Below are 13,772 nucleotides of genomic sequence, written 5' to 3'. Positions count from 1 at the left end.
TGCAATGAATATCCTTGTACATGTCTCCATGTTCACACAGCAAAGGTTTCTCCACAGAGGAAGTGAAATTACTGTGTGGTAGAATATGCACATCTTTAACTTTTTAGATATTGCCAACTTTCTCTCCAGAGTAGTTGTCCTACTTAATATATTCCTTTGAAATTTTATAAATGTTTTATTTTGCTTTTTTAGGTTTTAATGTAACTGCAGGGGTTAATGATGAAACAGGATTTGTTTATGGAGGAAATCGCTTCAATTGTGGTACATGGATGGATAAAATGGGAGAAAGTGACAGAGCTAGAAACAGAGGAATCCCAGCCACTCCAAGGTATTGTTTATTTTATAGTGCTGTATAATTATACCCTTTCAAAAAACCACATACATGTAGAATCTTTTATTGTATTAGTCATGAATTCTTCATAGTAAACCAATTAAAATCTTTACCTCTCTCCCTCTCCTTTTCTCCCTCTTTCCTGCTACTTCTTCCACTCACCCCCCTCTCTCCCCATTATATACACACACAATCCGCTTGGCGTAAGTTATCAAGCGAAACTGTGTGTTCTGGTCTTCGTGTTCTCATGGGTTGATTCTGTGCAAGCACCTCAAAGAAAAGTTTTGATTCATTATCCCAGTGGTTAAGACATTTTCTTAACCTGAACTGCTTTCATTGTAAACATGTCATTATGCCCCATCTTTTGTAGATATGGAAAACAACTAATTGTCCTGTCCTTTATGAAATCATTTCACTCCCTGCTGAATCTTTTTTATTCCCTGATTTTCCCCGTCGTCTGTACCAGCATTTGTCAGTCAAAGAGTGTTCCTTTTTGTTGATTTGAAATGCCTAATACTGTCTCAGGTCTGAGAAACTGTTTTCTTATTTTAAATTTTATCTTCAATCATAATTGCCCCCAAACATAATTATGTATTAGTATATCTTTTAATATGCTTTGCAAATTCTAATAAATACCTGTTTATTTTGGTATATTATTAGCTCTTATTCTTCCCTTTTCCCCCCTTAAAGATGAGCTTATAAATATTATGTAAAATTACGTTCACCTTTCCTGGCTTTCTCCACCCCTGTATCCCATACTTGCTCTCTTTTCTCTAGTACTCCCGTCTCACTGTGCTCTGATTCTTTGCTCCTGCCTCCATCCAGCTTTCTTCTCCTTTTACTCCATAGTCCCCATTCTACTTCAGAGATTTTTTTTTTTTAATATGTTAAGAAAGTAAACGATGGCAAAATAATAAGAGGAGAGATTTCTTATATATACACATTACTATAAAGTGACTTGTTCTGTAGGTAATTGTTTCTATAATACATTACTTACTTAATCCATCAAAATATTAAGCATTTATGCTTTTTAAGTAGGCTTTAAAGACTCCAACTCACCGGATACAATTTCTTTTTAATTTTAGAGATGGGTCTGCTGTGGAAATTGTGGGCCTGAGTAAATCTGCTGTGCGTTGGTTGCTGGAATTATCGAAAAGAAATATTTTTCCTTATCATGAAGTCACAGTAAAAAGACATGGTAAACTGTTCATTTTATTTACAAAGAACTTTGAATGAACTTTTTATATTCTTAACCTACTTAATCGTTATTTGACAAAATAGGCTAATATCAGGTAATCCTTAAGATTAAGAGGAAAGAAAAGCCATAAATTTACTAAAAGGAAAGCTGTAAAAGGCTACTAACCATATCTTTATAGCAGCATTGACCTGAAATATGGACAGCACCATAGTGTCAACTTATTGTGCTTCTCTCTTTCCTCAGTATGACTATGAGCAAGTTGTGTTTCTGTGAACAGTTAATGAAATCTTTATACCTCTTTTTCTAGAACAGTCCTGTCCAATAGAACTATCCTGTAAGCCATACACATAATTTAAAATTTTTTAGTAGCCACATGAAGTCCCTCTGTAGCATGGCTGCTGACCTAAAGGTTGGGAGTTTGAACCTACCCAACAGTACAACAGAATTAAAGTCCTAGCAGTTTGCTTCTGTTAAGATTACAGCCAAGAAAACCCCAAGAAATATTTCTACTTCATCACACATGAGATCGTCATGAGTCAAGATCTACTGATAGCAACCAACAACTCCCAACGAAGGAGCCACACTAAAAAAATGAAAAGATACAGAGGAAGTTAATTATATTAATATAATTTATTTAACTCAGTGTATGCAAAATACTGTTCCAACATGTAATCAATATAAAATTACTCATGAGATATTTTACATTCTTTTTGGAGAGCACTAAATCTTCAAAATCCAGTCTGTATTTTACACTTACACCACATGGCAGTTCAGACTAGTCAGATTTCAAGTGCTCCATAAGAGAATTTTATCGAACATGTAAGAGTAATACTAACAAAGACAAGTCAGAGATAATTTTGCTAGAATCTAACACTTTTTTTTTGGTAATGTAATGAAAGATCATTTTTAATTTCAGGCTAGTGTCCTTCAGAGGACTGATGTTTCAAACAGTTAATGATATATTGCCTTCTAATAGATAAAAATGGGTAAACCAAATATCACCCTGGCTGTAGCTAGATGTATGGATCACTTTCAGTGTTTCAAACTGCCGTGTCTTTTATCATGTTTCAGGAAAGGTTGTAAGAGTCTCCTATGATGAATGGAATAGAAAAATACAAGACCACTTTGAAAAGCTATTTTATGTTTCTGAAGATCGTTCTGACCCTGATGAAAAGCATCCTGATTTGGTTCACAAACGTGGCATGTACAAAGATAGTTACGGAGCTTCAAGTCCTTGGTGTGACTACCAGCTCAGGCCTAATTTTACCATAGCAATGGTTGTAGTAAGTGATTTATTTGTAATTTTTAAATTTTAAAAATGTTGTGATAGCATTTACTTAGTTCTTTATTCCCATTTGTTTTCAAATCCATTTAGTTGCTTAAAAGCATACTGTTTACTAACAACTTTTTTTATAGTCTTTCCTAATTAATAAAGTATTATGCTATCACCCTAAACGTGTAACAGTCAGTATTTAAAAATAGAAAATAATGGATATTGACTAATGAAGTGCTTTCACATCATGGCACACGTAGAAAGTAGTGATATCTGCACGACGCTGTGCCAGATCCAGCTGCTTCACTTAACTGCAGACCCTACCAACTGCCTTGGAAGCTGAGGGTATCTGGATTGCGGCGCACCTGTACTCGGGTTTGCCGTGCTAGTGTTCCACAGTCGGTGCCTCAGTACACTAGCTGGGACACCCTGGGCTAGTCAGCTAATTTGGTAGCTTAAACGCACACCCCATTGTCTTTGCTGTATTGCACTAATTAGTTTTATCTAGCCAAGAATTCTTGTCTCTCTCCTTCTTTCAACTCTCCTTAATCCAAAAATAAACTACCAGGGCAGTAAATAGAAAAGGTGTATGCTCTTCCGTTCCTGCTTAACTCTATCCACTTTGTCAAAAAGAGTACTAAACAATAGTGCTGTAATTACAGTAGAATAAAAAATTCAAAGGCACACAAAGGTAGCTTCAGTTCAATGTCCATTTGATTTCATTTAACCCTTAAAGTTAATGTAGTCACCAGGGCATTCTCTCCTTGTCCATATGGCAAGTAAGTTTATTCATACTTTTGACAGCAAATTCTCCTGTGTTGTATGGTGACCCTGGAAGCAAGAAAATGGGTACCAGATTTTCTTAAAGGAAACTATAGTTAATCTTCTGAAGAGTGAATTAGATCTTTAAGTGTATTCTGCCTTCGTTAAGTTAAGCGTGTGGTGGCCTCCTTTTGGATTTTCTTGAAGTAACACACAGAAAGAATCACCTCTAACAGCTTCCCTAACTTCTAAGGCCGAGAAGTGTTCCCAAGCGTGCCTCGTAGAATTAGATGTGGTTATGTACATGCGCTCAAATTTCCACCTACATTCTATTTTTAAATAGTTTCATTCTTTTTCAGGTTTATGAATAGTTTAACTAATAGCTTATATTTCACTGTGAATGGGGACTAATTCTTCTGTGATCTTACAAAGTTCGTGTATTTGTTTTTGACATTCACTAGGCCCCTGAGCTCTTTACTGCAGAAAAAGCATGGAAAGCTTTGGAGATTGCAGAAAAAAAACTGCTTGGTCCCCTTGGCATGAAAACTTTGGATCCTGAGTAAGTTGGGATATGAGTATTGAGAATGTTGTTGAAACTATATTTAGTCCAAATACATTGATAGCAACCATGATTTTTTTGCATATCAATAAAATCTCTAAAATTGCATTCACACTGAGTTTTTAAAAAACACCTTCTTTATCTTCATTGGTATCAAAGAGCCTTTGGCTTATCCTGTATTCAGTGGTCAGTTAAAATTTCATGTTCATGAAATAAGTCATGAATATTTTCTGATGCTTATTTTATTCTGATTATAAAAGTAATACATGATTATTAGGGACATTGGAAAGTACGGACATATATAAAATAAAAGCAAAATTTCTGATAATTCCTTCATCCAGAGATAAACATTATTGCCATCTGGCACATTTCCCCAGTTGTTTTGATTTTTGTGCATTTTCGTACAAGTTTGGACCGTACTATATGCAGAAATAGGAGCCCTGATGGCACACTAGTTAAAGTGCTCAGCTGCTAACCAAAAGGTGAGTGGTTTGAACCCACCAGCCGTTCCTTGGGAGAAAGATGTGGCAATCCGCGTCTCTACAGATTACGGCCTAGGAATCCCTAGGGGGCAGTTCTGCAGTCCTGTAGGGTCACTATGAGTCAGAATTGTCTCAACGGCAACCGGTTAATATACAGAACTGTATATTCTTTTTAACTTAATGCTGTATCACTTAAATTTTCCTATGTGAATAAAAAATATTTGAAAATATTTTTTCTGCTGCATTTTTTTCATGTCAAATTTGCTGTTTTAAAACTTAAGTTCTATGTTTATTGCTAAAAATATTATAAATAAGGCTGCAGTAAACATCTTTAAGCATAAAGACTTGTCTTTAGATTGGACTAATTTTTTAGGATAAATTTATAGAAGAATTATGAAGTTTAAGATAATGGACATTTTTATTTTCATCAAGGTAATGTGTGCAGATACCCAAAAGAACTTAACATAAAAAAATCAGTCCCTTCCTCCATTTTTACTCCTCAGAGACAATTGCTATTTTTTAAGTTGTTTTTCCTAGTAGTTCCTTCCATATTTCTAAATAATAGGTATACACAGCTGTTCCACTGTTTATTTAAATCAAATAAATACTGCCTTTTTATTTTATGATCATGTGCATATATACCATATTATATTTCCTTTTCCAATTTTTTTTTTTTTTGAGTTTCTAATGACTTTTCTGTTTTTCTTCTGCTGTTTTCCTTGAAAGCATGATACCCATCATCAGCTTGCTTTGTATATCAATACATGGGAGAAGCCCATCTCTGCGGTACCCCAGTCTTGTCCTCATTTCTGTCTTCAGATGGCACAGACCGGGCAGGGTTTCGTTCTGTTGTGAATAGGGTCGCTTTGGGTCGGAATCGACTTGTTAGCACCTAACAACGACACAACACATAGGTCTGTGGACATTCTGAGGTGTTTCAGTGGAGTCGGTCAAAACTGAGCTCAGAGTTACAGTTGACTGATGTGGCAAGCTCTGTCTCTCTCACTAAGAAAAAAGAAAAATAATTAAACCAAAATAAAGAACTGTCTTGTAATATTTATTACAATAAATTTGTAGTATTTTATCTAGTTTATAAATGTGTTATAAATTCTGTGTGTTACAGCAATATGTATATTTAGTTTCTCATTGTAATCTGATAATCTGCCCATGTTAAAAAAACAACCTTCCCAGTCAGTAATAATTTAAAAAACCTGATCTTTAGTGTTCACTAATTCAAATTATTCAGTGTATATTTTAACTATTAGAAATACTTTAGAGGCCTCATTAAATAGTTGCCTTTAAACCAACCAATGTTTAGTCTCAGACCAACTCTTTGAAGGCAGTATCTCTGAATATTTTTTCGTATTAGCCTGTAAATCTTTGTTAATCATTTCCTAACACATTATTAAAGTCCTCTAAACTCAATATATGAATGTACTAAATGCTGAGCTTAATCCAAAGATTGAAGGACAAAATAATTTCACTATTTCTCTCATCTTTGGTATTGAGTAATTTTTCTGATGCTTTCTGTATAACGTCTATTTTTCATTTAACTTAAACTTTAATCATTTTGCAGTGATATGGTTTACTGTGGAGTTTATGACAATGCCTTAGACAATGACAACTACAATCTTGCTAGAGGTTTCAATTACCACCAAGGACCTGTAAGAATTTCTTCTTTTCTGAGTTTTCGATTACAGTTATTTTTCAGTAGTTTTAGATATTAACAGCTCTGTTTTTTTCCTTTAAATCACCTTTTTTAGGAGTGGCTGTGGCCTATTGGATATTTTCTTCGTGCAAAATTATATTTTTCAAAATTGATGGGTCCGGAGAGTTACACAAAGAGCGTATTTTTGGTTAAAAACGTTCTTTCCCGACATTATGTTCATCTTGAAAGGTAAGTTGTCAGGGCCATGAAATTTCCGTAATAATGTTTAGTCAGTTTGTTAGATAATTAGGTAAATAACATTTCCTTAGGATTTATTTGTGTCTACATTAGGTATCTCAGTGAAATTTGCAAGCTTTTCTCTTTTTAGTTATTTCTTTTTACATTTATTCTTCTGTGTTTTAAATGATAAAATACATGGAGAAATCAATGTAAAATAACTATTTTCAAAGAAGAAACTCCAAAATTGTGTAGAGAACAAACAAAACTATACAACTGGTCTCCTTGTGTCCTGGAAGAAAATATATTGTAATTTTTCTGCAGGGGTTTACTAGTTTAAATCAAACTATAAAGTAAAAAGCCATGAGAACTAGCAGTATCATTCTCTTAACTAAAATACATTCTGCAGAATTATATAAAACTGCTATACTTTCCTTAAATGAAGATTACATTTCTATTAGTTATAGGCTGCTTCATTCAGAAATATAGCTTCCCAATTAATCTTCACATAATGATAGAACTCTAGAATTGGTAACCACTATTCGTTTCCAATTTTACCACCCTTAACAGATACTCAGTACCCAGTAAGTAATATCCCCTCATTTCTCTTTCCTACCTGCACCTGGTAACCACTAATAAACTTTGGTCTTCATGCCTTTACCTATTCTGGGTATTTCGTGTAACTGAGACCATACAATATTTGTCCTTTTATGTCTGATTTGTTTCACTTAGCATAATGTTTTTAAGCTCCGTCAATGTTGTAGCATGCATCAGAATTTCATTTCTCTTTATGGCTGAATAACATTCCATCGTATGTATGTACCACATTTTATTTATCCATTCATCTGTTAACGGACATGTGTCTTGTTTCCACCTTTTGGACATTGTGAATAGTGCTGCAGTGTACCTTGGTGTACAAGTATCTGAGTTCTTGTTTTCAGTTCTTTTGTATACATACCTTAGAGCGGTATCACTGGGTCACATGGTAGTTCCGTGTTTAAGTTTCTGAGGAGCTGCCATAGTGTTTTCTGTAGCAGCTGTACCGTTTTACAATCCTACCAGCAGTGGATGAGGATTCCAGTTTCTCTACATCCTGATCAATACTTACTATTTTCCATCTTCCTGATAATAACCATCCTAGTATAGGGTGAACTGATACCTCTTGTGGTTTTGATTTGCATTTAGCTAATCATTAATTACATTGAACATCTTTTCATATGCTTATTGGCCATTTGTAAAACTTCTTTGGTGAAATGTCTATTCAAGTCCTTTGCCCATATATTCCTTGGGTTGTTTGTCTTTTTGTTTTTGAGTTGGAAGCTTTATTTAGCACAACAGCTTCTATGATGTAGTTTTTACCTTCATTTCATTATTTTAGGTAGTTATTTATTTTGTCAAGAACTTGATATTGTGTGATTTATTTTAGAATTCTGTATTTTTATTTTTAAAAATTTTGTTTTGTAATTAAGGGATTACATTGAAATTAAGTGTAAATTCAAAATGCCAGTAATACTGCGTTCTGAGGGCAAGACCTGAACAAGTTATTTCACCTCTCTTTGTTCTCTGTTGCCTAGTGTCCAGTGACTTAGAAATTTTTGTTTCATATACTTTGTCAGGTTCTTTGATTGTGGAGTCCTGGTAAGGTAGTGATTAAGAGCTTGGCTGCTAACCAAAAGATTGGCAGTTCAAATCCACCAGCTGCTCCCTGGAAATCCTATGGGGCAGTTCTACTCTGTCCTATAGGGTCGCTATGAGTTGGATCGACTCGACAGTAACGTGTAACGTGATTGTTCAGAGCGGGGGGAAATTCCGTCTGTGCTACTCCGTATTAGTCATAAGTGAAAGTTCTTCCTTGCTTTCTCAGCCAACAGGATATTCTAGGCTCATCCTTACTTTCCCTGCCCCAGCCCTAGAATTGGGCAATTCTCCGAGGACCCCTAGTTGTTTTTAGCAAAGCGTGTTATTTAGAAGCCAAGATCTACATACTTGGCTTGTTCATTGTGATGGGGGAGTAGTTATTACCATGGCTCCCAGTAAATAGAGCTAGGAAATATATATAATACATATACATGCATATATACGTATTTACATCTCTGTATTTCTCTGCCTATGAATTGAAAACCTGAGTTCACACCAATTCTAATCCACTACTCAGTGTTTAATTCCATTCTTCTCCTTTCCATATTTATAATTCCCTTCTTTAACAGTCATCATGAGTCTGAATCGACTCAGCAGCACCTGGTCTCCAACAGTGATGAACCTACTCCCCACGCTAAACTGTTCCCACCACATGGACTCAGCTCACCCTTTTCTGGCCGTGACACCCCACTCTGGGCCACCCCCACCCTTGGTGTGAGCTCCTCCTCATCCGCCTTGGGCTCCTGTATGCCACTCTGTGCTGCTGCTAACCTCCCTCCTCCTCTCTCCGATTGTGGTCGTGTCCCTTGTTGTGTCCCACCTGATGGCTTTAAGAATGAATTTTTCAGAAAAGGAAGGGAACAGCAGGAACTTCATTACACCGGTATGGGTGTGTGCCATGTTACAGTGTCCAGATCTGATTGCAAGCAGCATTTTAGTGGTTCTGTTGCCTTTTATTGTTCCTTAGTTTGGGTAGTTAGGTACTCAACTTCAGTCATTTGGCATTTTACTTAGAAGTAACTTGAACACATGGAAACAAGTAAGTTTTCTATATTTTCCATTTCTCTATGACAGTTTAAAAAAAAGAGAAACCTAGCAAATGTTATTATCCAAACTATCCCCATATTTACCTGATGGCATTATTATCTTCCTACAGATGAGTATATATGACATAGCTGTGAGTTACAAAGCATAATACTGAAACAAACGTGGTCCCACAACCCAACTTAAAAATAGAATTCTGTGTTTCTATTTTTTTAAGTTTTTATGTTTCACAATTAAGGGATTACATTGAAATTGAGAATAAATTTGAAATGGTAATAATGCTGTGTTCTGAGAGTGACACCTTGACAAGTTTCTTAACCTCTCTAAATGGCTTTACCTGCTCTATAAGTAGGAATAATTATGGAACCTACCTTCTAGGGTTGCTGTGAGCAGTAAATGACATAATGTGTATAAAGCACTTAGTATTGGAACATAATAAGTGCCCAATAATTATTAAGTTTATTATTATTGAGTAGAATAAGAAATTAGCATGTAAATTCAGGTTATTTTTAATTGATCATTTTTTTCCTAATCATAGTTCTGTGTTCCTTCATTATTTCATAGAAGTTTTACAGTTTTATCAATATCAGACAGAAAACATCTATATAATTACGAGTTGAATCTCATAAACTTTACATTCTTACTCTGAAAGGACTAAACTTAGGCCTAAGGATATTTGTTTGTATGTATATTACCTGAAGTGATGGTGTCATGGATTGAATTGTGTCCCCCAAAAATATGTGTACCAATTTGGCTAGGCCAGCATTCCCAGTGTTGTGTGATTGTCCACCATTTTGTCATCTGATGTGATTTTCCTATGTGTCATAAATACCATCTCTGTGATGTTAATGAGATGGGATTAGTGGTAGTTATGTTAATGAATAGGACTCAATCTACAAGATTAGATGGTGTTTTAAGCCAGTCTCTTTTGAGATATAAAAGAGAGAAGTGAACAAAGAGACGGGACCTCATACCACCGAGAAACGAGAGCCAGGAGAATAATGCGTACTTTGGACCCAGGGTCCCTGTGCTGAGAAGCTCCTCAACCAAGGTAGATTGATGACAAGGACCTTCCTCCAGAGCCCACAGAGAGAGAAAGCCTTCTGCTGGAGCTGGTACCCTGGATTCGGACTTTAGCCTCCTCAACTGCATGAAAATAAACTTTTGTTTATTAGAGCCATCCATTTGTGATATTTATGCACTAAATAACTAAGACAGATGGTTTCTTCTAGTTTTTAATACATCAAGGAATTCCTTTACATTTGAACATCTTAAATCCAAAGATTGAGTATCAAAGGAATAATTTCGATCTGTATTCTTTATATCCCACATATCATATATCTCTAGGATGTAGATATATCTGTTTTATTTTGTTTCAGATGACTGTATTTGTTTTTATACTAGACAGCAAAAAATCACCAGGGGTCTGCCTGTTTTGTTAATCCACACAAGGTAAGTATTAGATTATATCTCATTATATGTCTTCTTTTTCTTTAAGATCTCCTTGGAAAGGACTTCCAGAGCTGACCAATGAGAATGGCCGATACTGTCCTTTCAGCTGTGAAACACAAGCCTGGTCAATTGCTACTGTTCTTGAGGCAATTTATGACTTATAGTTGATTCATGGATATTTAGTAAATATGCAATCATTTGTGTTTTGGAGTGGAAATTCATCATATAACATAAATGCCATTTTATGTGCAAGCTCACATCTTTTTAAAACTCTGATATAATAATGATGCCCAATTAGGAAGGATTTATCGAAGCATTGATTTTTCTTTTTTTAATGTACAGAGGTAGCTTTTGATTTGAATCAGAAAGAAAACTTATCATTACCAATGGAATTTTTTTTTTTTTTTAATTCAGGAAGTGTTCTTCAAATGCCTAGAAATCCAGACTTTAAAAAAAGAAATATCGTGTAATCTTGTATTTGTACATAAGCACAAATAAAATCTAAAAATCTAGTAATGAAAGAAATGGAAAAGGCATCTTTAAATTGCGCTTTATATTTTCTTCAGTAACAATCATGGAATAGACTCTGGTTTGTCAGTGTTCTCACCTCTTTTCCATAGTAGTCATAGCACCTTGCTCACTGCCTTCAGGACATGATAAATGAATGCTGTATGACGGCAGTGTCCATCTACCATAGAGCTTCATAAATGGAGCACAGATATTAATATGCTTTTTCACTGATGCATTAATATATGTTTTTAATATAACGAATGTCAGAAGTATATTTAACATATTTACTTGTGCTAATGATGCATAGCATCATTGTGCAGCCATGAAGAAAAAAACCCACAAACGTTAGGAAATTTATTTCCTAAAAACAGTTTGATAAAATTAGTCCAGAATTACAGTTTCCTATTATGAGATGGTTTGCATTTTAAAATTCAGATTGTTGAATATACATATGAAACTTTAAGAAATAGAAGACGCTGTATTAATTTTCTGAAACTTAGCAACTATTTTAGTTTGTGCATAAAAGTCTATTGATAGGTCGTAGTAGGTACTGGTTTCCTGTTTACTAAAACCTACATGACAAGTTTAGAGAACATTAAAATAAAATTGAGAGTAATTTTAATATAATAAAAATATAATAGATGTGAATTTAGTAGTTATTGGAATTACAATAAAATCATTTGAAATATTTTTCATGTTTTTTTAAGATATCTTAAATCTGAAAAAGTCATAATTGGAAAAGTATTTTAATATTTGTATGAGCTGATGTTTTTGAGTAGTACTTATTTTCTAGATGGACCTGTTTTGTACTTCAGCAGAAAACCTATTCTTAAAAAAATAGAAACAAATTTACTGTTATTATAATTTACTGTTTTTGTCTCAAGAAAACACTTAGATTATTATACCTTGAGTTGGAAGCATATAGTTGCAAAAATCCCTTCATTATTCAGTGGTATATTTATAGTTGATAAAACAATGGTATAGTAACACTTTTCATAGTTAGAATCACATACTCAATGACCTTAACTGTCATTACAAAGAATAAGCAAACAAAAACTCCTGGGTAGCAAACATATAAATGCTTCAGATGTCACATACTGATGCTCTAAAGCTCATGCAGTTTACTGTGAGATTACCCACGCACTCTTTCTCAACACTGACTCGACTTTAGAAATAGTTTTACTGGCTTAGTTTTTGGGTCTTCCATCATAAACCAAATTAAATCCTGCAATTTTAAAGATCGTAATCTGACCACTAACTATAAACATTGGTTTCTCAATTTCCCTTCCTTCCTCATTGCTCAATGTGTAATCTCTAAACTGAGCAGTTACAAGAAATAACCTTCCTTGAGTTAGTTCACCTAACTCATCAACTCTACTAACCTTCCATTAGTTCATCAATGGTTCATGTAATTATGTTGCTCTGCTCTAACTTGTGTATTAAAAATAGTAACGAAGGTAACAGAAAAGCATATTTAACGAAAGTAAGAAGAAATAGCTCACAATTAAATGAGACAAAAAACAAATAAGAAACGAATTGACAATTTTAAAAACGCATTGCGTTATCTATGGTAGGGCAGATGTCCACCCCAGAAGACTGGCTCTTGTGTTGCAGTAGAAAACTCAGTGGTTCATATTCCTAATGAGGAATGTTAATGAAAGAACAGTAGTATATTTTGCATGGTCTGTTTGAAAGTTTAAGAAGGCGTGTTACACATTATTCATCAAAGGTTTCAGACTTTGAGGGAATATGTGTCATTTGACTAACGAACATTTAGAATGCTTCGAGCGATGCTGGATGAGGTACTGTTATATTTCAAAAATTAAATGCTTCTGTACCTCGATTCTTCACTAATCCAAAATCAGTCCTACTGTAACATGAGAAGTAAACTTGCAGGTTTAATCAGTACGCTCTGATATTTTAATAAATTTTCAAAAATAATTGAGGAAACATGAGACGTGTCATCATATCTATGAATATTATAACACAAGTGAGTTGTAATCCATTTATGGTATGTCTTCAACTGCTCTGTGTAACAGACAAATGTCGTTTTTATGTTTGTGTGCCAAGAAAATAAAAATCTTTTCTAAATGACTGTACTTTGCTCTTCATTCCATTATTAACCAGTTAATGTGTTGATGCTGACCACTGTCTTTTATTTAATACTTGCTTATTTTCAGTGCTTGCCTTTTAACTGTATCAATATTTGTAAGCAAGACATGTGACAGCAGAGAGAGGAGGAAGAATTTTAGGCTGTTTGGTCATTTATTTAACTAGCCATGTCAAAATTAGGAACAAAATAAACTTTAGATGTATAAATAGATCTGTTAGCAACTATACTCTTCCCTGGTATTTCTTGAAACTCTTTACAGTGAGTTTATCTTTTATCAACTTACAAAAGGCAAATATTAGAGGCCAAAATAGACATATGCATTTATGCTTCTTTAGGTAACTGAAAAGATTTTTTCACTTTTAATTATACTACTGAATAATATATACACCTTCCAAGGATTCTCTTTAATGACCAAAAGTCTATCCACTTAGTCTTTGCCTTAATTACTGTTGGTTTTTTATTGTGGATAAACATCTTTATCATCAGATAAAAGGTATTAACCTAAAAATACAAAGCTCTAACCAC

At 34.3% G+C, this 13,772-nt stretch overlaps 1 protein-coding gene across 2 annotated transcripts in view; it reads left to right on the top strand.

The window, feature by feature from the left end:
* Positions 1-13,233, top strand: part of AGL (amylo-alpha-1, 6-glucosidase, 4-alpha-glucanotransferase) — an 82,148-nt gene extending 68,915 nt beyond the window's left edge. For both annotated transcript variants that reach the window (XM_023547411.2, XM_010589500.3), the window contains exons 28-34: positions 193-328; positions 1,417-1,529; positions 2,601-2,812; positions 4,026-4,123; positions 6,182-6,269; positions 6,369-6,502; positions 10,671-13,233. In XM_023547411.2, the coding sequence (XP_023403179.1) occupies positions 193-328; positions 1,417-1,529; positions 2,601-2,812; positions 4,026-4,123; positions 6,182-6,269; positions 6,369-6,502; positions 10,671-10,788 (899 nt within the window). In that variant the 3' untranslated portion in view covers positions 10,789-13,233. The remainder of the gene's footprint in view (positions 1-192; positions 329-1,416; positions 1,530-2,600; positions 2,813-4,025; positions 4,124-6,181; positions 6,270-6,368; positions 6,503-10,670) is intronic.
* The last annotated feature ends 539 nt before the right edge of the window (positions 13,234-13,772 follow it).

The sequence above is a fragment of the Loxodonta africana genome, chromosome 3 (assembly GCF_030014295.1).
Source record: "Loxodonta africana isolate mLoxAfr1 chromosome 3, mLoxAfr1.hap2, whole genome shotgun sequence".
Lineage (NCBI taxonomy): Eukaryota > Metazoa > Chordata > Mammalia > Proboscidea > Elephantidae > Loxodonta > Loxodonta africana.
The sequence above is the reverse complement of the archived record's forward strand: the minus strand, read 5'-3'. Positions and strand labels throughout refer to the sequence as shown.